This window comes from Macaca mulatta, chromosome 14 (assembly GCF_049350105.2).
Source record: "Macaca mulatta isolate MMU2019108-1 chromosome 14, T2T-MMU8v2.0, whole genome shotgun sequence".
Classification (NCBI taxonomy): Eukaryota; Metazoa; Chordata; class Mammalia; order Primates; family Cercopithecidae; genus Macaca; species Macaca mulatta.
In genome coordinates this window covers 45,324,164-45,347,390 of record NC_133419.1, presented here as the reverse complement: position 1 = coordinate 45,347,390, position 23,227 = coordinate 45,324,164, and the positions used below count along the sequence as shown (strand labels likewise).

At 43.8% G+C, this 23,227-nt stretch overlaps 1 protein-coding gene across 8 annotated transcripts in view; it reads left to right on the top strand.

Annotated features, from left to right (window-relative positions):
• Window positions 1-23,227, top strand: part of NAV2 (neuron navigator 2) — a 409,147-nt gene that overhangs the window by 359,183 nt on the left and 26,737 nt on the right. For all 8 annotated transcript variants that reach the window (XM_077964833.1, XM_077964832.1, XM_002799608.4 and 5 more), the window contains 7 exons: window positions 5,446-5,529; window positions 5,891-6,002; window positions 7,987-8,132; window positions 10,918-11,090; window positions 19,051-19,204; window positions 20,379-20,541; window positions 21,273-21,373. In XM_077964833.1, the coding sequence (XP_077820959.1) occupies window positions 5,446-5,529; window positions 5,891-6,002; window positions 7,987-8,132; window positions 10,918-11,090; window positions 19,051-19,204; window positions 20,379-20,541; window positions 21,273-21,373 (933 nt within the window). The remainder of the gene's footprint in view (window positions 1-5,445; window positions 5,530-5,890; window positions 6,003-7,986; window positions 8,133-10,917; window positions 11,091-19,050; window positions 19,205-20,378; window positions 20,542-21,272; window positions 21,374-23,227) is intronic.

Genomic DNA, 23,227 nt, shown 5'->3' with positions numbered 1-23,227 from the left:
TTTTGTCTATTTTGGCTTTTGTTGCCATTGCTTTTGATGTTTTAGTCATGAAGTCTTTGCCCATGCCTATGTCCTGAATGATATTGGGTAGGTTTTCTTCTAAGGTTTTTATGGTTTTAGATTTTAGGTTTAATTCTTTAATCTATCTTGAGTTAATTTTTGTATGAGGTGTAAGGAAGGGACCCAGTTTCAGCTTTCTGCCTATGGCTAGCCAGTTTTCCCAACACCATTTGTTAAATAGGGAATCCTTTCCCAATTGCTTGTTTTTGTCAGGTTTTGTCAAAGATCAGATGGTTATAGATGTGTGCATTATTTCTGAGGCCTCTGTTCTGTCCCATTGGTCTATATATCTGTTTTGGTACCAGTAGCATGCTGTTTTTGTTGCTGTAGCCTTGTAGTATAGTTTGAAGTCAGTGTAATGCCTCTAGCTTTGTTCTTTTTGCTTAAGATTGTCTTGGCTATGCAGGCTCTTTTTTGGTTTCATATGAAATTTAAAATAGTTTTTTTACAATTCTGTGAAGAAAGTTGTTGGTAGCTTGATGGGGATAACATTGAATCTATAAATTACTTTGGGCAGTATGGCCATTTTCATGATAGTGATTCTTCCTATCCATGAGCATGGAATGTTTTTCCATTTGTTTGTGTCCTTTTTTATTTCCTTGAGCAGTGATTTGTAGTTCTTCTTGAAGAGATCCTTCTCATCCCTTGTAAGTTGTATTCCTAGGTATTTTATTCTCTTTGTAGCAATTGTGAATGGGAGTTCACTCATGATTTGGCTCTCTGTTTGTCTGTGTATAGGAATACTTGTGATTTTTGCACACTGATTTTGTATCGTGAGACTTTGCTAAAGTTGTTTATCAGGTTAAGGAGATTTTGGGCTGAGATGATCTGGTTTTGTAAATATACAATCATGTCATCTGCAAACAGAGACAATTTGACTTCCTCTTTTCCCAATTGAATACCCTTTATTTCCTTCTCTTGCCTGATTGCCTTGGCCAGAACTTCCAATACTGTGTTGAATAGGAGTGGTGAGAGAGGGCATCCTTGTCTTGTGCCAGTTTTCAAAGGGAGTGCTTCCATTTTTGCCCATTCAGTGTGATATTGGCTGTGGGTTTGTCATAAATAGCTCTTATTATTTTCAGGTAAATTCCATCAATACCTTGTTTATTAAGAGTTTTTAGCATGAAGGGCTGTTGAATTTTGTCAAGGGCTTATTCTGCATCTATTGAGATAATAGTGTGGTTTTTGTCATTGGTTCTGTTTATGTGATGGATTACATTTATCGATTTGCGTATGTTGAACCAGCCTTGCGTCCTAGGGATGAAGCCAACTTGATCTTGGTGGATAAGCTTTTTGATGTGCTGCTGGATTCGGTTTGCCAGTATGTTACTGAGGATTTTCACATTGATGTTCATCAAGGATATTGACCTGAAATTTTCTTTTTTTGTTTTGTCTCTCCAGATTTTGGTATCAGGATGATGCTGGCCTCATAAAATGAGTTAGAGAGGATTCCCTCTTTTTCTATTATTTGGAATAGTTTCGGAAGGAATAGTACCAGATCCTCTTTGTACCTCTGGTAAAATTTGACTGTGAAGCCATCTAGTTCTGGACTTTTTTGTGGTTGGTAGGCTATTAATTCCTGCCTCAATGTCAGAACTTCTTATTGGTCTATTCAGGGATTCAACTTCTTCCTGGTTTAGTCTTGGGAGGGTGTATGTGTCTAGGAATTTATCCATTTCTTCTAGATTTTCTAGTTTATGTAGAGGTGTTTATAGTATTCTCTGATGGTAGTTTGTATTTCTGTGGGTTCGGTGGTGATATCCCCTTATCATTTCTTATTGCATCTTATTTGATTCTTCTCTCTTTTCTTCTTTATTAGTCTGGCTAGTGATCTATCTATTTTGTTGATCTTTTCAAAAAACCAGCTCCTGGATTCATTGATTTTTTTGAAGAGTTTTTTGTGTCTCTGTCTCCTTCAGCTCTGCTCTGATCTTAGTTATTTCTTGTCTTCTGCTAGCTTTTGAATTTGTTTGCCCTTGCTTCTCTAGTTCTTTCAATTGTGATGTTAGGGTGTCAATTTTAGATCTTTCCTGCTTTCTCTTGTGGGCATTTAGTGCTATAAATTTCCCTCTACATACTGCTTTAAATGTGTCCCAGATATTCTAGTATGTTGTGTCTTTGTTCTCATTGGTTTCAAAGAACATCTTTATTTCTGCCTTAATTTCTTTATGTACCCCGTAGTCATTCAGGAGCAGGTTGTTCAGTTTCCATGTAGTTGTGTGGTTTTGAGTGAGTTTCTTATTCCTGAGTTCTAATTTGATTGCACTGTGGTCTGAGAGACTGTTATGATTTCTGTTCTTTTGCATTTGCTGAGGAGTGTTTTACTTCCAATTATGTGGTCAATTTTAGAATAAGTGCAATGTGGTGCTGAGAAGAATGTATTTTCTGTTGATGTGGGGTGGAGAATTCTGTAGATGTCTATTAGGTCTGCTTGGTCCAGAATTGAGCTCAAGTCCTGGATATCCTTGTTAATTTTCTGTTTCGTTGATCTGTCTTATATTGACAGTGGGGTATTAAAGTCTCCCACTATTATTGTGTAGGAGTCTAAGTCTCTTTGTAGGTCTCTACAGACTTGCTTTATGAATCTGGTGCTCCTGTGTTGGGTGCATATATATTTAGGATAGTGAGCTCTTCTTGTTGCATTGATCTACCATTATGTAATGGCCTTCTTTGTCTCTTTTGATCTTTGTTGGTTTAAAGTCTGTTTTATCAGAGACTAGGATTGCAACTCTGCTTTTTTTTATTATTATTATTGGGGCATTTAGCCTGTTTACAATAGGAATGCCCATAACTGGAGTCATGGATGACAATCAGATGCAGAACTGAAATCAATGGAAATCCAGTCATTTACACTTAGCTTTGCCATTCATTTGCAATGAGGTTAGCAAATGTTCTTTTAGACATCCAGGCCCTGGCCTGTTTCCTTTGTCAACTATGTGACTGTCTTAAATTGATTGGCTTTGGTTTTGCCACACTTTCCAGGGCAAAGTAAAGCATATCTCTTTATTTTACAACGCAGAGGCACTGTCTCCATGTTTTTGTTTTTTGTTTTGTTTTGTTTTGTTTTTTGAGACAGAGTCTCGTCCCGTTTTGTCACCCAGGCTGGAGTGCAGTGGTGCGATCTCAGTTCACTGCAAGCTCCGCCTCTGGGGTTCACGCCATTCTCCTGTCTCAGCCTCCCGAGTAGCTGGGACTACAGGCGCCCACCACCATGCCCAGCTAGTTTCTTTTCTTTTCTTTTTTTTTTGTGTGTGTGTGTGTGTTTTTAGTAGAGACAGGGTTTCACCAAGTTAGCCAGGATAGTCTCGATTTCCTGACCTCAGGATCCGCCCGCTTTGGCCTCACAAAGTGCTGGGATTACAGGCGTGAGCCACCATGCCTGGCCTGTCTCCATTTTTAATAGAGAGAGGGAGTGCAATCAGAGAGAAGCTAACTATTCCACTTAACATTTCTGCTACAAATAGAAATGCTCCCTGCCAGCGGTTGATTCTAGAGATGTCTTAGCCTCTGCCATCCCTCTTTGATGAAGTCTAATAACAGGCCTCTCTTTACCCCTCACATCTTTCCTTAGATTGAAATGTCACTGTGCCTCCTCACAGTGCACAGCAATAGCTTCTGATGCTTATCCAGCGTTGATACCTCACTGTGTGCGTCAGTCATCTCCTCCTCTCAAATTTCACAGCATGATCAAATTTCACCTCTGTCATGCATCCTCTGCCCTTCTCATCCCTCTTGTAGCCCACTGTGTTTCTACTCCCCGTCTCTACCCCTGTGTTCTCAGGTACTTTCACTCCTCTCATAGTTTGTCACTTTCTCATTCCCAAACCTCCTTATTTCCCCACAAGTGTCCATGCATTCCTGTGTTTTGCACTACCTGAACAGTTCATAGACCATTTTCACCGGTCTTGTTTCATCTAGGTGAAAATAACCCTGCGGGGAAAATAGATATTGGTACCATTTCATAGATGAAGCTGAGGCTAGTAGGATTAGGCGATTTGCTCAGTGTTATGGGTATTCAGAAGGAACTACAGGGAGAGCTGAAGACCTCTAACTCTAAATCCTGTTCCATTCCCCTGTCCTATACACTTCCTCCTTCATCTAAGTGCTTTTCTTTTCAGTCCTTTAATCACTCATCCAACATACATGATTGAGTGGCTGTTTTTGTACCAGCAGTGTGGATACAGTAAGGAGCAAGATAGACATGGTGTCAGCCCTCATCAAGTGCACTATCTGGTGATCCTTCTCATCTGCTGCCCAAATGCCTCTCACTCTTGGACATGCCACTATTCCATTATACAAGTAGAGATTGGAGATTAGAAGATCCTAGCTGCCTAGTGGATTCTTCAGTCTATTGCTGAAAATTTCTTAGCATGACTGTTTGAAAAAACTCCATTCTGTATTTTTGGTTTTAATAACATTACCAGGATTCTTATTCAATCAACTAATATATCACCTACTACTCTGTGTCACAGGCAAAAGCTTAGTGTTGGGGCACAAAGTTACCTCTTACCCTTGAAGAGAGTTGCAGAGGAAGTGGCAGTCAGGAAAATGCCACATTTTCCGATTCATAAACTTACTCTTTTTTCGTATTTTAACATCTCTGAAAATTAGATGCTATTTTACTTATAACTGGAAGCATTTTTAAAAATTCTTAGAAATTATTTCTAAGATGTAATGGTACATCTTATGTCATATTCTAACAGAAGTGTATAAAACTACATGAAAGCCTATGGGAAAGTGGTAACCCCCTGGAGGAACTGGGAAACATTTCTCCAAGGAGGTAGCAGATGGGCCTTTCAGTGGCTTTTTATTAACCAGGATTATAACAAGCAAACTATGCCAACCATTTTGTTTGTTCATTCTACTAACATGCTTAATATGAGCCTCTACTGTGAGCTTAGCACTTGGTGAACAGAAGATCATCCTGTTCAGAAGGATGTAGTACAGAAGGCAGACATACATTACCAATTACAAGACTGCATGTATTTTTAATTGTGATATCTCAAAGTATATATCAGAAGTACAATTTGCCTGTGAGAGTGCATATGAGGGTGTCTTGAAGCTACAAGCCGAGAACTTTTTAGACAGACAGGTAAAAATTATTAGGCAAGGAATGGGAGAAAGGATTGAGAGGAAGAGCATTTCAGGTAGACGGGAAAAGATGTACAAGGGCCCTAAGGTGGGAAGGAGCACAGGGTGTTTGAGCAAGTAGAATACTGAAGTGACTGGATCCCAAAGAGTGGTGAGGAGTGGGATTCAAGAGGAGGCTGAAGAAGTAGCCTCGATCAAGTGGACCCACAGGATTTTCATCTTTAAGAGCCAGGCACCTTCTAAGCACTCTTGACTTGCAAGGTAGTATAACTGAGACTGTGTCTTCCCCTCCAGGCTCACCTTGTGGCAGCCTTTGAACAGAGTCTTGGTAACATGACAATCAGGCTCCAGAGTCTGACCATGACAGCCGAGCAGAAGGTAAGGCAGAAAGGATACTTTTACCCTCCCTACTTGGAGTTAACAACATACTTGAAAATACTGTTCTTTCATTTCAGATTCTTGTATGGATGTTAATGTACTTCTTGAACTGTTAAAGTTTAATTGTAAGGAGTCCAAGCTGTTGAGTGAAAATATGACAGATTGAGTGATAATGGCATCAGTGATAGATCTTGTAGTTATAATCCTCTTCTTATGTGTTTGTTCATGCGTGTTGATCCATCTGAAAGGTTTTGTTGAGCTACTCCATTCCCTCCCCTCCTGTGTTGAAGCTAAGTTGTACTTCAGTTGAACTCTGTACAGAATTATTTTAGACTGACCGATAATTTTTTCTGTTCCCTAGGATTCAGAACTGAATGAGTTAAGAAAAACCATTGAGCTGCTAAAGAAACAGAACGCAGCTGCCCAGGCTGCCATTAATGGAGTAATTAACACACCTGAGCTCAACTGCAAAGGTAAAATAAGGGAAACAGCCTTTAGCCAGAAGACCTGCCTGCCCTTAGGCGCCCTCCCCTGACATCTTATGATGCAACCTCCTTACTAGAAGACAGTGTCTGCATAATTTAGCTCCATGTCAGGCGGGCAGGACCTGGAAGGCAAACACCTTTAATCAAGTCACTTCTGGCCTCTATGAAGATGGCTATGGTAGTTCATCCTCTTATCTGATATATCTGAAAAATGGAAGAAAACATGTTTCTATTGGCAGAGCGTTAAAGTGTTTTACAACCCTTAATTTCACTAGCACTTTAATATTTACATGCTGATATATGGGGTAAGCTGAACTGAGTTCCTACCTTATTTGCCCAAGAAAAGATTTCTTTTTTTTTTCTGAGACAGAGTCTTGCTCTGTCACCCAGGCTGAAGCGCAGTGGTGCAATCTTGGCTCACTGCAACCTCTGCTTCCCAGGTTCAAGCAATTCTCTTGCCTCAGCCTACCAAGTTACTGGGATTACAGACATGTGCCACCATGCCTGGCTAATTTATGTATTCTTAGTAGAGACAGGTCTTGCCATGTTGGCTGGGCTGGTCTTGAACTCCTGGCCTCAAGGGATCAGCCCACCTCGGCCTCCCAAAGTGCTGGGATTACAAGCATGAGCCACCATGCCCAGCCCAGGAAAACATTTCTAAGTGAATTATTTTGTCCTTGTGTATCTTGGGGTAATATAGGAGTGCAGGTGAGTTAGCTCTCATAATAATAATAACAGTAATAGTAATCATAGAAGTAATATGGAGAGCTAGGATTTATGGAACACTTACTATGTTCTAAGTGCAGTGCTAAGTGTTTCAGTGATTTCATTATCTGGTTTTCTTTCTACAACAATCTTGTGAGTGTGATTCTGTTCTTCCCTCATTGTTCTGATGAGGACACTAGTGTTCATAGATGAGAGTCACTTTCTTTTTCTTTTCTTGAAACGGAGTCTCACTCTGTTGCCCAGGCTGGAGTGCAATGGCATAATCTCTGCTCACTGTAACCTCTGCCTCCCGCGTTCAAGTGATTCTCCTGCCTCAGCCTCCTGAGTAGCTGGGACTACAGGCATGTGCCACCACGCCTGGCTAGTTTTTGTATTTTTAGTAGAGATAGGGTTTCACCATGTTGGCCAGGCTGGTCTCGAACTTCTGACGTCAAGTGATCTGCCTGCCTTGGCTTCCTAAAGTGCTGGGATTACAGGCATTGAGCCACTGTACCTGGCCTAGAGTCATTTTTTGAGGTCAGGGATTAGGGAGAAACTGAAGTGGAGCTAGAACCTGATGAGTCGGTTTGCCCCTACAACCAGTGTTCTCAAAGACCAGCCTTTAGGTGTAGTTCTGTCCCCATGAGAGAAACTATCTGCAGACTTTATGTCAGATATCATACATTTTCAATGTCTGTGTTATTTCGTGTATTGGGCCTCCTGAAAAAGTGATAATAGCTTTGAAATGGGAAGGATTTAGAAATCAGTTGGCTGGACAGAGTCAAGGAAAAAGAATATCCAGATGGAGGAATATCCAGACAGAGTCAAGGAAAAAGAATACCCACGTGGAAGGGCCCTAGATGAGGCAGGCATAGCACTTCCAAAGGGCTGCAAGAAGGCCGCTGTGACAGGATCCCAGAGAGCAGGAGAGGGAGGGGGCTAGCAATGAAGGTGCCGACTGCTCAATTCGCAAGCACATTTCCACACCTATCTAAAGCTTAAGAGCTGGTGTTGGGGAAATTCTCCCTACACCTCCCTTGACTTCTGTTTTGTAAAGTGGGGAGAGATAGACCTCATTTAACCAAAGAGGGCAATGCAGTCACCTATTCAAGGATCTTAGAAACAACTGTAGGGAACAGAGTTGATGTCTATGTGGAAAACACCTAGTAGTCCTCAGGTGGGTGGGTTTTGCTTAAAGGGCAAAATCCTGAGATAAAGAATAGGGCTCAGATTGGCAGCTGCTGATACACCCTGCCTTGGTCTCCAGGAAATGGCACTGCCCAGTCTGCAGACCTCCGCATCCGCAGGCAGCACTCCTCAGACAGCGTCTCTAGCATCAACAGCGCCACCAGCCACTCCAGCGTGGGCAGCAACATAGAGAGTGACTCAAAGAAGAAGAAGAGGAAGAACTGGGTGAGTGCACACCCACTCTCCTGGGGACTGACGGACAGAGTCAGTTGCAGAACTGGCTGCTGCATCCCCCCCCAGATAAAGTCCAGCCCAGCTACTATCTGTGGAAGGTAGCCCTTTGGGAGTAGATCCCAGGAAATGTTTTGTGGATGGGTTTTTACTAAAATCAGTATTATACTCAGCAAAACACTAGCGTCTACAACATCCCTACCACCTTGTATTTTTTTTTCTCTTTCATGAGACTTTTCATAAAGTACTCATCTTTCATTTCATGTATGTGTCATTTCCTCCTCATTATATGTTGGCCACAAAGTTTCAGGTACTACAGCAAAGTTATTCTTAAATGGTTTCTTCATAGGTCCAAAGTATTTTTTTGAGCATATTGCTAGTTATCCCATCTTTAGCCGTAAGTCTTTATCTATTTATTTACAAAAATGCCAAGGGATAGTCTCAAATCAACCCTCTCTTTGAAAGCTTTTTGACCATGTCCTATAAAGAAAAGTTTACTAATGTCAGTGTTAGAAGTTAGCAAGTAGTTCTAAATCAGGGGTTGTACCTCAAATAGCAAGTTACAGAATCAGTCTCTATTATAGTGTTTCTCCATGTATTCATAATCCCAATGAGTTATTTGAATTTCTCTACAGTGGTGCCTTGAGTGGTTCTTTCCACTCTCCTGGAAAAATTCCACCCCCACTCTCCATCCAGTTTTTTAGTTCTTCTTTAAGGCTACAGAACTCTGACTGAGATTTGCTATCCCTTGTCTTCAGTGCAAGAATATTCCAAGTTGATCTGGAGTTGACCAGTGGCCCCTGGTCCCCATTTGTGCTGACAGCATCCTGTTTCACTAGTAACTTCAGTGTCCTCATTCATTCCGTACACTTCTCATTCATTTTGTGTTATCTTGGATGGGTGGCGAGGTCTAGTGATACAGATGTCAGGGATTTAGTAATTTTGGTTGTCAATGACTTGCATTGGAAGCAAGCCAAAAAGCCAGTTTAGTGTGACCCTCTCATTATTCTGATTAAATTTTCTTGTTTAAGTTACTAATGGCTTTTAGTCAACTTATTTGTTATGACTAAACACAGATAGGATTTATTCATATTGCTGTCTCTAATATGCAATTGATAAACATGGTCTGCTTTGATTTTCAAAGTGACAAGAGAGATATTTTCTGTGACAAATAGTGGTTATTCCATTTTCTTCAAGAAATAAAGCTTGCTTATGTTGCTTTAAGACAACTCCTGGTTATCAGTCAAATCAGGGAAGATGGATAATTGGCATCCTCAGCTAATCCCAAAGCTTAACTCTGTCTGATCTTCGGAATCTCCTCTTCCACCTGGCTTTTCACCAGAGGTAGAGGCAAGGATTTCAGTTGGTGGCTTGTGTCCCTAATCCTTCTGTTTCTGTGACTGCTCTCTGGAAATATGATCAGAAGTAGGAAATGGGAGAGAAATGGATCTAGATTTGCCTACAAGCTGGACATGCGGTTTATTATAGGTGAAACCTGTTGATGGGAGAAAAATCTCATCAATTTTTAGAATGGCCTGTTTCCTGAATTTTTCAATGGCTAAGAAAACCCCTGGAATGTATCTTCACCAGGAAAAAAGACTTTAGGAAAAGGAAATTACTTTTAAAAGGGCTTTTTTCAAGATGAAACATTAGTTTTTGGCCTAGAAAAATCTGATTATGGCGTTCAGAAAGGACATTGCATTTTAATTCTTTATGTTCTCATTAAAATGTTTAGGTCTCCATTTCCTGCAACAGAGGAGGGGGAAAAGAATTTTCAGATCCATCTCGTGATTTGGGGAAACTGTAATATACTAGTGCCTTTTCCCCCTATATGGTTAATATATTTCTTTAAAATAACCATTTTCTGAGTAACAAGTGAGACGGCTAATTTGCTGCTTATTCGATTATCTTCTTATATACACAAATAGCAGAAACTCTTAAGTGGATAGGTTAAGGAGCTATGCAGCCATCCAGGGCCAGTGTAACAGTGAAGCTAGAATTGCTCAAAAAAGAAGACATCCTCTCCAAAAAGTTAAGGCACAGAGAGGTGACTGACAAGAGAAAAGAAGAGAATGAGAAGCACAGGAAGGTGGGAGGCAGCCATTTCAGCCAGACAGGGCAAAGCTGGAAGAACTGGAATTGTAGAGGACTCCCCAACCTGCTATTCCCTTTCAGAAGGAAGGAACATGACCCCAATGCTTTTAAAGATTTGTGCTCCTACTGGAAACCTCCCCTGTGTGTGGTGTTTATTATTAGCCTTGTTGTGTCTGAAAGTCCGAAGCTTTCCCTGTCACTGGCTTTCTCTGTTAAAAAATTGTCTTTTTTCCTCCCCCTTCCCCATTTTTGCTTGCGTTTTCTCTGGCAGGTCAATGAGGTAAGCAAGACCGACTTTAATATCAGATACCAAGCTAACCCATCCATTGATACGACTAACCTCATCCACATCCCTCACCGTGTCCGAGCATCCTGCTTTGTTGCTGTGTAACCTCATCTTCCCAACATCCATCTGCTGAGCCAGGCTCTGTCTTGCTGTTGGCATCTAGTCTTGAACCAAGAGTAGGCATGGAATGTTACCCACAGGTGCAGTCCCTCAAGCTGGCAACACCAGATAACTCTTCTTCCCTTAATGCACTGATTCAAAAGAGCTCTTGGGAACTTCTTCCATTGGTGGGGGAAAAACATGGGAGAATTAATCGCTTTTTTGTGTGCATGTCTCTGTTTTGCCAAGGCCTAAGCATTGGTTGCCCCCGTTGCGAGACTGACAGTCTTATATATTCAGTTACGCAGCTCCTTCAAGCAAGCTTTCGGGAAGAAGAAGTCCCCCAAATCTGCGTCCTCTCATTCAGACATTGAGGAGATGACGGATTCTTCTTTGCCTTCCTCACCAAAGTTACCACACAACGGGTCCACAGGTTCCACCCCACTGCTGAGGAATTCTCACTCCAACTCTCTGTAAGTCTGTCTGTCTAGTCAGATAACATCTTTGGCCCCTGAGAACCCTCTCCAATAGGAATGGCTAGGAGTCCTGTTATGACACATCTGCTCCTTGGGATCCTTTATGCTTTGCTTTAATAGGACTGTGCATGTTCTTTCAATGCTTTAGGCCTGGGAAAGTTGAAAGAGAAAGGAAACTTAGGTTTTCGTTCTGGTGATGTCAATGTCTGTAACTAGCTGGTTGGCCTTAAGCAAGTTACTTAAGTTCTCTTTGTTTCCATACCTTTATGGAAGGTCAATTTGGGATACTGGTTTCTGTGTTTGTATCCCAGCCCTAAGAATTGAACAAGATAAATTGATATAAGGAGCTTGCTTCCTGCAGCAGTAAGAAAGGCTGGCCCTGCCCAGTAGGGCTGAATTTCTTTTGAGACCATGGTATACCAGGTCTAGAATTAAAGAACTAGAGCACAGGTAGTCTGCAAGGAAAGTTATCAGCGAGATGAGACAGTGCCTGGGAGAAGAGGGAAGTCATGGCCAGGGTCAGGACAGCCACTGAGATAGGGTTAGAGAAAGAAGTTTGGTTGTATAAATTTCAGTTTCCTCACTAGTAAAAATAGGGTTCATTATATCTACTTCACTGGATTCTTGGGAGGGTCAAGTTAAATACTATGCATGAAGGACCTTTTCCATCCTGTTCCTTCTTTCTTCATTCTCAGGGGGCCAGGTCTGTGGAGCTGACCCTAAGTCCACTTAACCAGCCAGCCCACTGAAGATAGCATAAGTGTCCTAAGGCCCTGCCTTAGCGGCTTACCAGAAGGGTAGAGGGAATACAGGCAAAATCAGCCTATTCAGAGGCCAGGTCTTTGTAGCACACCAACTGCATGGAAGTGGAAGAGAGGAAACAGAGGATAGTAGGGTTATGACCTTTTTTTTGTTTTGTTTTTGTTTTTCAGATGGAGTCTTGCTCTGTTGCCCAGGCTGGAGTGCAGTGGCGTGATCTCGGCTCACTGCAACTTCTGCTGCCTGGGTTCAAGCAATTCTCCTGTCTCAGCCTTCCGAGTAGCTGGGACTACAGGTGCATGCCACCACGCCTGGCTAATTTTTGTAGTTTTAGTGGAGACGAGATTTCACCTATTGGTCAATCTGGTCTCGAACTCCTGACCTCAGGTGATCCACCTGCCTCGGCCTCCCAAAGTGCTGGGATTACAGGCATGAGCCACCACACCCAACCGGGGTTATGACTTTTAAGCAACCTCACCCATTATTGAAACATGGCCCTGTCAGGGTCTCCACTTTACTGAGTTAGATGATCAATTCCTGTTTTTTTGGGGAGCACCCTAGTAAGAGGTAGCCACAGGGATGTGTACTTCCTACTGTTATGGGTGAGGGTAAAACTGAATGGAGGAAGGAAAAAGGACACTGAGGGACTGGACTTCGGTTTATCCCTGTAGTGCCCAGCCCAGTGGTCTGTGTTATTTTGAGTGAAGAATTAGACAAATGACTGAGAGGGTGTGTCCTCCTCCATCTGCAGAGTGCCTAAGGAAGGAGTAAAGAACAAGTTGCCTGTGACTGTCACACATGCCATCATCCCAAAGCATCCCAACTCAGTTGTCTCCTGACCAGGAGAAAAAGGAATTCATCATGTCTTCTTTATTTATTGGTTTAAACTTTTTATATAGCAACCTGAGCAGAGCACTATTCCAGATGTTCTGAAGAGACCAAAAAGATATTAACCAAGCCAAGTGCAGTTACTCTCACCTGTAATCCCAGCGCTTTGGGAGGCCAAGAAGGGAGGATTGCTTGAGGCCAAGAGTTGGCAACCAGCCTGGTCAACATAGTGAGACTCTGTCTCTACAGAAAAAGTTTTTTTAATCAGTCAGGCATGGTGTTGCATGCTTGTAGTCCCAGCTACTTGGGAGGCTGAGGTAGGAGGGTCACTTGAGCCCAGGAATTTGAGGCTGCAGTGAACTCTGATCACCCTGCACTCCAGCCTGGGTGACAGAGTGAGACTATGTCTCTATTTAAAAGAAAAAAAAAAAAGTTGAACAGATTCTCCACCCCTGAGAAGAGTAAATACTAGTGGAGACATGACATAGTATAGTTCATTCCACTCCTGAACTTTCACTCTGAAGGCCCCATTCTCAGTTGTGGTTACGACAGAGTACAAGACAAAGTTCCTACTCATGGACCCTGTATACCAAGAGAGGAGATGAATGTTAAACAAATAAATCCTGAATAAACTAGGAAAATTAGAGAGTTCTAAGGGCTAATGCTGTGAATTAAAACAGTGCTGAGATACAGAGTGCCTTGGCAGCAACTTTAGATGGGGTGGTCAGGAAAGAGCCCTCTGAGTAGGTGACATTTCAGCTGAATCTGCATGCCGGGGGAGCCACTGGGTTAGTTTCAGCGGGTAACATTAGCTGCTGTAACAAACTCAGCCCGACGCTCAGCAGCTTTACATATGACTGTGTATTTCTTGCTCACTCCAAACCCAATGCAGATAGTCCTAGTCGGCAGGTGGCCTGTCCTCTAGTGATGTAGACAATAAGGCCCCCGCCATCCACAGGGCCCAGTCCTCTGCTCAGTGTTCTGTGTCCAGCCAGTGGGCGTGGGGGTGTGGGGAGTACAGAGGAGCCTGCAGGAGGGTTTTTAAGGACCAGGCCTGGAAGAGGCTTACGTCACCTCTTCCCACAGTCCACTGACCAGGACTCAAAGCCATGCCACCTGCAGGGGAGGAAGTGAAGGAGGAAATGGGCTTTCGTGAACACACAGCAGCCTCTGCCCCCGCAGCCTCCCAGTGAGCAGGGCAGTCTTCCTGACCCAGGAAATAAATAACACAAGGAGCCTAATGTAGAAACAGGTTTGATGTGTCTGAAGAGAGAGAGGGATGGACAGTGTGACTTCCCACATATGAGAAGAGGCCACAGACATAGTGAGGGCCTAGAACATGCAAGGCTTTGAAGTGAATTCGCATCCGATTTCATGTATAATAGGTGGGTGTGGTGGAGTTTGAAACAGGAATATGAGATAATCTGAATTTACAAAGATCAGTCTCTGTTCCGTATGTAAGGAATATGGGGAAGGGAGATCACTAGGGCCTCCTAGCCACACTGGCCCACTGTTCTTTGAACATTCCAATCACACTCTCCACCTCAAGTCCTGTGCCCTTCCTGTGTCCTCTGCCTGGTACACTCTTCCCGCAGATATTTATTTCCTTAGGTCTCTGCTCAGTGTGACTTAAGGAATAAGGCCTTGCCCATTCACTTGCATAAACCAACATTCCGCCACGACCCAGTGCTCCCCATGGTCCCTTTGCCCTTGCTTCATTTTTCCCCATTGCACATGTTGCCCCCGGACACCTGACATAGAGGTTTTCCTTGATTATTTGTTCTCTGTCCCCAACCCCAACACCAGATCTACAGTAGAAGCTCCGTGGAGGTAGGTACTCTGTTGGTTTTGCAGGCACTCAAATATTTGGTGGAATGAAGGAGCGACTGATGACAGTGGTGAGTCCTGGATGGATTTAGGATATATTCTTGAAGAAAAGTTAACAGCGTATGGTGATAGATCAGATGTGAGTGCAAGGGAAAGAGGAGAGCCATCCTGGGATATTCCTAGATTTACAGCTTGAGTACCTGGGATGAGTGGGAGACACAGATGAGGGCAGAGTGAGGAGTCGGAGCACTACTTTGGTTACATTAAATTCGAGATGCCCAGCAGACATCCATATCCAGGTCAACCAGCCTGGACTTCCTAGAGGTATAGATTTGGGTGACACAGACTCATTGGTGGTGTTGAAAGCTGGATAACTGGAAGAGTTCTCCAAGGGGTTGAATGAAGACAAAGATGATCAGAGGGCACGAGGACAAGAGGTCAAGAGGACTGAGCTCTAGTGCACTCTGATATTTTAAGTTCAGAAAGAGGGAGTTAAAGACGCCGGCCAGCAAGGTGGGAGGAAACCCGGGAGCAGAGAGGAGAAATGGTTGCTGGAGGGAGTAGGAACAGGGCCAGATGCTGCTGGGCGGCCAAGTAAGATGAGCAGAGAGAGGCGGCGATGCACTCAGCTGTGCAGGACCATGACAGAACTATCCTCCAAGCCATTTTCCCCAGAGGAATCGGGCGGGGTTGACTCCTGGCTCCCCAGCCCTTTTCTTACATTCCACAGCATCCGTGCACACTGGAGATGTTTGTTTTTGGTCTCGTTTTCCAAAGGGTAGGCTGAGAGCAAATGCTTATTTCCAACCTTGAAGGGTTTGTAAGAATGTGCAAATCTAGATGTGAGAGGGAGTTCAAAGACAAAAGCAAAGGCAGAGGAGTTGGGCTTAGGAAATTCCCCAATCTGTGGGCGAAAGGAATGGTAGTTGTGGTAAGGCAACGTTTTCCCACACTCGAGGCATTTTAAAATTAGGTATGCCACCAGCCCTGACTGTGGACAAGACAGTGGAAAAAGGCTTGAATCACAGTTAAGGGACTGAGTAGGAAAAAACACACATGAGATTGCTTCGGTAAGCAGTATATGAAGTGGACAAGCATGTATTGAGCGCCTAGTGGGTATAGTTCAGGAACACAGGCTCTAGAGCTAAGCAGTCCTGCCAGGTTTGAACCTGCCTCTATCATTTTTAAATAGTGCAGTCTTGGACCTGTTTGTCTCCATGTCTCTGCCTCCCCATTTTAAAACTGGAGATAATTACAGTACCTCTTCATGGAGTGAGTAATGTACAAAGGAAATGGAATAATATACTTCAAATGCCTAGCCCATTTGTTTAGGTATTCCATAAGCATTTGTTAGGTACCCATTATGTCAATGTGATCAGATGCCAGAAATGATGCAGAGAATAACTCTGGTCCCCAAGGAGCTGGCAGCCAAGCAGAGGTAACATGTTAAGTGAAATGAAATTATCAGTGATATAACCTAAGTCTAGTCAGGGAAGGACCTAGGGGAAAAGGCTCTGTCTTGGGCATTAGGATTAGGGACTAAAGCTTAGTTAAGGCTGCTGCAAAACAATGTGTTTTCTTTCTTTCTTTTTTTTTTTTTTTGAGACAGAGTTTCGCTCTTGCGTCCCAGGCTGGAGTGCAGTGGTGCGATCTTGGCTCACTGCAACCTCCACCTCTCAAGTTCAAGCAATTCTCCTGCCTCAGCCTCCCGAGTAGCTGGGATTACAAGTCCCTGCCACCACAGCTACACCACCCAGCTAATTTGTGTATTTTTAGTAGAGACAGGGTTTCACCATGTTCGCCAGGCTTGTGTCGAACTCCTAACCTCAGCTGATCCACCTGCCTCAGCCTCCCAAAGTGCTGGGATTATAGGCATGAGTCACCACGCCCGGCCAAGAATGTGTTTTCAACATCATGTCTACATTATAGGACATCTCATGAGGCCTCATTGTGTGTTTCTGAGAGCTGGTTGATTCTGGAGGAGCACAGGGGACAAAGTCCTCCCAACACAGACTTTCTTCATTTCAGTTTGCTGCCATTTGTATAGTCAAGGGTTTGAACCAAGCTCTGCAAAGTAACCCATGTGATATGTTCCACAAAGTGAGTGCCAAGAAGGTATTTTCTCTCTTGCTGAGCGCTTTCTGGGAAAAGGGTGCCGATCGGGTGAAGATGACTTGAGCAAGGTGCCTTGTCGTGGACTGCTGGACAGACCAGCCTCACATGGTGTGAGCCAGAACAGACTGTTCTCTGCAGTGAATCTGAGCCTTCAAGATTTGTGTAGGACATGATTTGGCTAAGACAGGAGATAACAGTGGAATTTTGTTCAGACTTTACACTCCATTTAAACCAAGAAATATAGTCTTCTCAAGATAGAACCAGTTTTTGCAAGCTCCTCCTGCAAACCTCCCAAGGCAAAGAAAAAAAAAAAAAAGAAAGAAAAAAACCATGGTTCTATCAGTAAACCTCACAAACCACAGTCTATTCAAAGTACAGAGAGCTGAGAAAGAAAGGATGTTGCAAATTCTAAAGACATTTCTCTCTCACCCTTTTCATCCTAAATCTATTGGCTTCAGTCTCTCAAAAGTGTGAGATGGAAATAATTAGATCATTTTCAGGAGTTCTTTCGGATTAGATTTTGAAGCTAAAAATCTTCCTTGGTGACTGGTAACTTTTAAAAACGTAAGGTGGTTTTACTGTGTCTCTCAAATCAAAAGAGTTCAGGTTCAGGTCAAGAAAAGAGCAACAGGCCGGGCGCGGTGGCTCACGCCTGTAATCCTAGCACTTTGGGAGGCCGAGGCGGGCGGATCACAAGGTCAGGAGATCGAGACCACGGTGAAACACCGTCTCTACTAAAAATACAAAAAATTAGCCCGGCGCGGTAGTGGGCGCCTGTAGTCCCAGCTACTCAGGAGGCTGAGGCAGGAGAATGGCGTGAATCTGGGAGGCGGAGCTTGCAGTGAGCCGAGATCGCGCCACTGCACTCCAGCCTGGGGGACACAGCAAGACTCCGTCTCAAAAAAAAAAAAAAGAAAAGAGCAACAAAAACATTTGACTATTCAAGTGTTAAATTTTTCTTCCAGTTCTTTCTTCCCCTGAAATATAATTTCATCTCTTTTAACAATTTTATAAATCATTTTCCTTTGGGAAATAAAAGTTCCACACCCTCACCCAGTTTTACAGGTCAGGTTTTGTTTGGCCCCAAACCCATCGCTTGGGTCTTGGAGAGCAGACTCGTGTGATCATTTATTTCTGGAGAGACCACATGCTCATCATCTCCTTTAGACATAATCGGCTTCAGCTTTGTAACTTTATGAACTTGAGAATGGGGGTGTTTGGGGTTGTTTTTCTGTCTTCAGTCCAAGAAATGTCAAAGCTTTCTATTCTGGATCACCCAGTAACCCAGATGCTAAGATCTCTGAAACTCACAGAGCTATTTTTTTAAGAGAACTATCTTTCTTAACGCTGCAATTCATCATGACTTTTATGATCTTCTACTTTGTGCCAATTTGCCAGGTGTTTGGAGAGCAAACCTAAGGAATTAAGGAGCCTAGCCTAGAAGAACCACCACTTCAGAAAGAGGAACTCAACAGGGTCCCATGGTGACCTTGACCTGGTGTGCAGCAGAGAAAAGAAGACAATTAGCCAGGCTGTTGCAGAGTTTTCAGATACAACTTTGGCTTGCATATCACACCATCCCGTCTGTTCTCTAACTCCCTGAAGAGGTTTCCCTTCTTGCCCTGAGTGTGTTAAGCAGTGTGGGGGCTGAGGGAACTAAAAAAGGTTGATCTGTCTAGATATTTTTAGGGGAGTGAGTTTTCAGAATGTGATCAGGAACAGATTAACACCTTCCATGCATATCTTTAGGTTTCATCCCCATTTTGGCAAATAAAAATCACCCCTCAGTTGTTTAACAAAGGAATTTCTAATCTTTAAAACAGATAGCTGACCCTGCTTCTCTGAGTCAGTTTGGAACTCAAGGGCACGTGGTGTCATGGAAGCTCAGCTGTGTACACATGGTGGGGGAGGGGGTATCAAACTGGAAGGTTACTACTCCCTTTTGCCAGCTCCTGCTTCTCCCTGTATTACTGGAATTTTGCTGAAAGGCACACCAAAGCCATTCTGATTGCCCGAGCTCAGCAAAGAAAGAATGTAGAGAATGAAATCTTGTCTCTAAAAAAAAATAAAAATAAAATTTAAAAAGTGAAACCGCAAAAGGCAGGAAAAGAGTGAAAGAAAAAAATATGAACAAAGAAAAAGGACAACAAATTGAAAATAATATGGTAAATGTTAATCCAACTATATTAACAATGATTTTAAACATCGGTGGTCTAAATAAACCAATTTAAAGAAGAAGAAAAAAAAAAGAATGTAGAGAAGGAATAAAGTCTGTTTTCAGGTGTTTTTGGTATTATCACCTCCAGGAAGCACCAGGCAGCTGGTTATTCATAGTTACTGCTAAACAAACCTGATGATTGACGTGGACCAGTGGTCAATAGGAGACTAAAAGGAGCTGCTTTCATCAGTAACATTCCTCTTTCCCTAGGATTTCAGAATGCACGGATAGTGAAGCTGAGACCGTCATGCAGCTCCGAAATGAGTTGAGAGACAAGGAGATGAAGCTGACGGACATCCGCTTAGAAGCTCTCAGTTCTGCCCACCAGCTAGACCAGCTCCGGGAGGCCATGAACAGGATGCAGGTGAGAGCCCAGTAGCATGGGCTGAGCTCAAGGCTGTCTATGAAGGAGCTCCCAGAGGCTGCTCTCCACTAAGCCCTAAGGGCTACATCAGAATCTGGTGGCAGCCCTCGCTTTCCCAGCCTCTATCTCTTTTCATTCCCTCCCACACATTGCTCAAAGACCAATCTTTTGGAAGAATAAGAGTACCCATGCCCTTCCTTTACATAATGCTTTTAGTGACTCCCCTGGTGCCTGTGGCATGTGGTGCAGTCTCCTTCACCTGGCCTTCAAGGCCTTCTACAGGGTCCTTTCCACTGTTAATCCACACCACCCTCCCCAGCTCCTCTTCCCAGAATCTACTCACCAACCAGATGGAGTCGCTGACTGCCATCTTTGCATCCCTCTTTCATATCGTTCCCTCCACTGGGAATATTCCTCTGCACGTCCAAGTTAGACCCTTCCCTTAATGCTCGGCCTGATGCCTGTCCAAGTCTTGCAGCTGGAGAGTTAGTGCCCTCATCTGAATCTTCTTGTAGATTTGTTCTTACAGCCCCCCAACTTTCTGCCATGGAGTGAAGACATTTGGGTCTTCTGGGCTTTTTGCATACCTTTCTCTGGACATAGCACCAATGCCTTGCACATTGTAGGTTCTTCATGAATATTCATAGAATGAAAGATACCTCTGGAGTCTGCCAGGACCTTAATGGAGTCAGTTTTCCCAAAGGAGGTTCCCTGAAACACTCATTCCGTGAGAAGCTCCATGAAAGGAGAACTCCTTGATCAAATATATTTGGAAAATTCTGCACACCATATGCCTCTGTTTGATTCATGGCGTAGAGGAACTCATTAAACGTTCTGAGAAGTCCTGCAGGAAAGAAGCCTGTAAAAGTCAGAGTTGCACAAACCTCTTAGATCATAAGACTCTTTTTTACTTAATCCTCAAGCAGCAGACTCTGGGAAGCATTTCAGAGGTCTTTTCAAAGGCCTGTTCTCTGAGTGGATGGACCTCCCCCGCCAGCATGTCTCGTGTCTACAGCAGGGGCAGCAAACACTGCTGAATCTCTCTGAGGGTGTTGTTCGCCTTGGGTGGGAGACCAGCCTGGTTTCTGCGGGGAACTTTCAGATCCTTCCTTCAGAAAAATCTTGTTCACGTTACTTCTGCCTACTAAGTGAGCTTCCCCATTACTCTTTGCAGAGTGAAATAGAGAAGCTGAAAGCCGAGAATGATCGGCTGAAATCAGAGTCTCAAGGCAGTGGCTGCAGCCGGGCTCCTTCCCAAGTGTCCATCTCTGCCTCCCCAAGGCAGTCCATGGGCCTCTCCCAGCACAGCTTGAACCTCACTGAGTCAACCAGCCTGGGTGAGTGGCCTACAGGGTTTGGAGGCGGGACTGGACCTAGAGCTGGCACCCTGATCTCTAAGTGAGAACCCCAAAATAAGCAGACCAACAGATCAAATGGAGAGGCAACAGGCGTGTGTGCACTTGGGGTGTGTATGTGTCTGGGTGTGAGTCTGCTACCAACATGAACCCAGCCGTTAGACTGCTCTCATGCTTTGCTCCAGCACCCCAAATTCTCCAAGCCCTGAGCTTGGATCCCCTCGCCCACCATGCTGAGTTCTGTTTGATCCATTTTAAGAGGCTGACCTGCAAGCTGAATGCTGTACACAAACCCCATAGTAGCAGGTCCCAGTCGGGGCAGTGGCTTGGTCTATGATCTTCCTGTCTTCAGGATGGATTCCAGGCTGGCACAACCATCAGTGAACACAATCTAGGTTTTCTTTGTAAGCATATTAAGGCTGATGCTTTTATTTTGTATCCATGATGCTGCTGTTGCTGTTGTTTTGGTTGAGTCTCTCCCTCGCACTTCCATCCGGCAAGGTGCATTGTCAGCCTGCTGGTTCCTTGGTTGGTCCACCATTGGTTTCTGTGACTGCATTCTCCATTTTGCCCTCTCCTCTTCCCCTACCCGCCCACCCCCTGCACCCTGACACCTGTTTGTCCCACTGCTGTGCCAACCAGCAACGGGGGTGTCAGGAAGCTGGCTTTGCTGTCCCCATGTGCCTAAGGCTGTTGATGTTTTCCATTCGCAGACATGTTGCTGGATGACACTGGTGAATGCTCGGCTCGGAAGGAAGGAGGCAGGCATGTTAAGATAGTTGTCAGCTTTCAGGAGGAAATGAAGTGGAAGGAGGTTAGTTGGATCCCTTTCCCTGCTCTGCCTGTCCCTCCCCCAGGTAGAACTACCTAGCTTAGTGATCTAATTGTAAAACCTGTATCACCTCAGAGCCTAAGGTGATTTGGAAATACTACTAACGCTTCTCTTAACTAACCATAATTAATCCCTTGCAGCATTTTGACACAAGTAAAGTGTGTGAATGGCATTTCCCTTTCTCGTATGCTTGAAAGTCTAATAAAGAATACTAAAAATGGTCCCACGTTTCACTTCCATGTAATTAACTAAACGCTAACATCCATTGGAAAGGGCCTTTCTGAATGTAATGTATTCCCAAAGCACTTCAGAGGCAGCTATGCACATTTAGCATGTAAGGTACAGAAATAAGCTGACCACATGCAGCAGACCAAGAGCACCAGTTGTATCGGTCATCAGTCATCAAGAGTAGACATCTTGGTAGACATCAAGAGATGGAGATGCCAAGCCCTGGGAGCTTGCAGGTGGCCGAAGATAGAGCTGGTGGGGCATCCTGACTCACCAAGGCTGGAGAATCTGAGTTTTCCTAGTATGGTTTCTGTTCACTTCCAAAGTCTATACCACTGCCAGAGACTCTTTTGGGGTGGGGGCTAGAGTTGACATTGAAAGTTGAATTTTAGCCAGTGATTAAAGCCCAGTGATGCTTTGAATGACTATTTCTCGAATAAATGTGGAAAGGCCTCATGAGTCACCATTTCAATTTCCCTTGAGTTTTTTGTTTGTTATTTCTTAGTATTTCTAGCCAACATGCTATTGTAGTTTCAGACAGCTAGCGAACCCGCAGAACAAAGCTTGTACAGCCAGAACTTTCTTAGGGGATTCCACTTTGTGGCTGGCTTGCTAGCCTCACAATAGGGGGTAAGCTCAGGATTTTGGCACTTCCATTAGCGTCATCTAGCCTTGAAAGATACAATAGATAGTTCCATTTTCAAAACGTAGCTAGTAGAGTGATGGACTATCAGGAGAAACTCATTCTTTTTTTTTTTTTTTTTTTTTTTGGAGGCAGAGTCTTGCTCTGTCACCTAGAATGCAGTGGTGTGATCTTGACTCACTGCAGCCTCCGCCTCCTGGGTTCAAGCGATTCTTCTGCCTCAGCCTCCCGAGTAGCTGGGACTACGGTGCCCACCACCACACCTGGCTAGTTTTTTTGTATTTTTAGTAGAGACGGGGTTTCACCATATTGGCCAGGCTGGTCTCGAACTCCTGACCTTGTGATCCACCCGCCTTGGCGTCCCAAAGTGCTGGGATTACAGGTGTGAACCACCATGCCCTGCCGGGACACTCATTCTTACAGTAAATGCAGGTGTACCTTGTGGACTGTTTATTCTAGTGATTGTCAATATGAACAGATAGAGCATACATTTTACAAAAGTTTACAAGTCACCTTCAAAAGTTATATTATTCTGCATCACTACAGTGTCCAGGTGAGGTTGGTTGACCAGGGATTATTATCCTCATTGTATAATTAAGAAACTCAAGACCCCAGGCGTTACTTATTTGAGGCCAGGGACAAGTGGTTGGGTCAGATCATCTCACTGCAAGACTGGTGCTCTTTTCTCTGCTGATTTTGCTTAGCTGCCATATGTCACCTCCCCCACCCCTGCCCAACCACACTCCTGACTCTGCGTCCTTATGAGCATGTAAGGTATTTAAAACCCAATAGAATGGCATGTTCTATCAGCTTTTCTTTTATCAGTGTGATCTCATTAGCTGCCACTATGCAAAGCCCTGTGAACAGAGGTGCAAAAGAGTTAGAAAAAGATTGTTTTGAGAGTATTCTTCCCAGAGTTTTATTAGTTTTCTGAGTTGCATGTTTTGAGTTTTAACAAGAAGAAA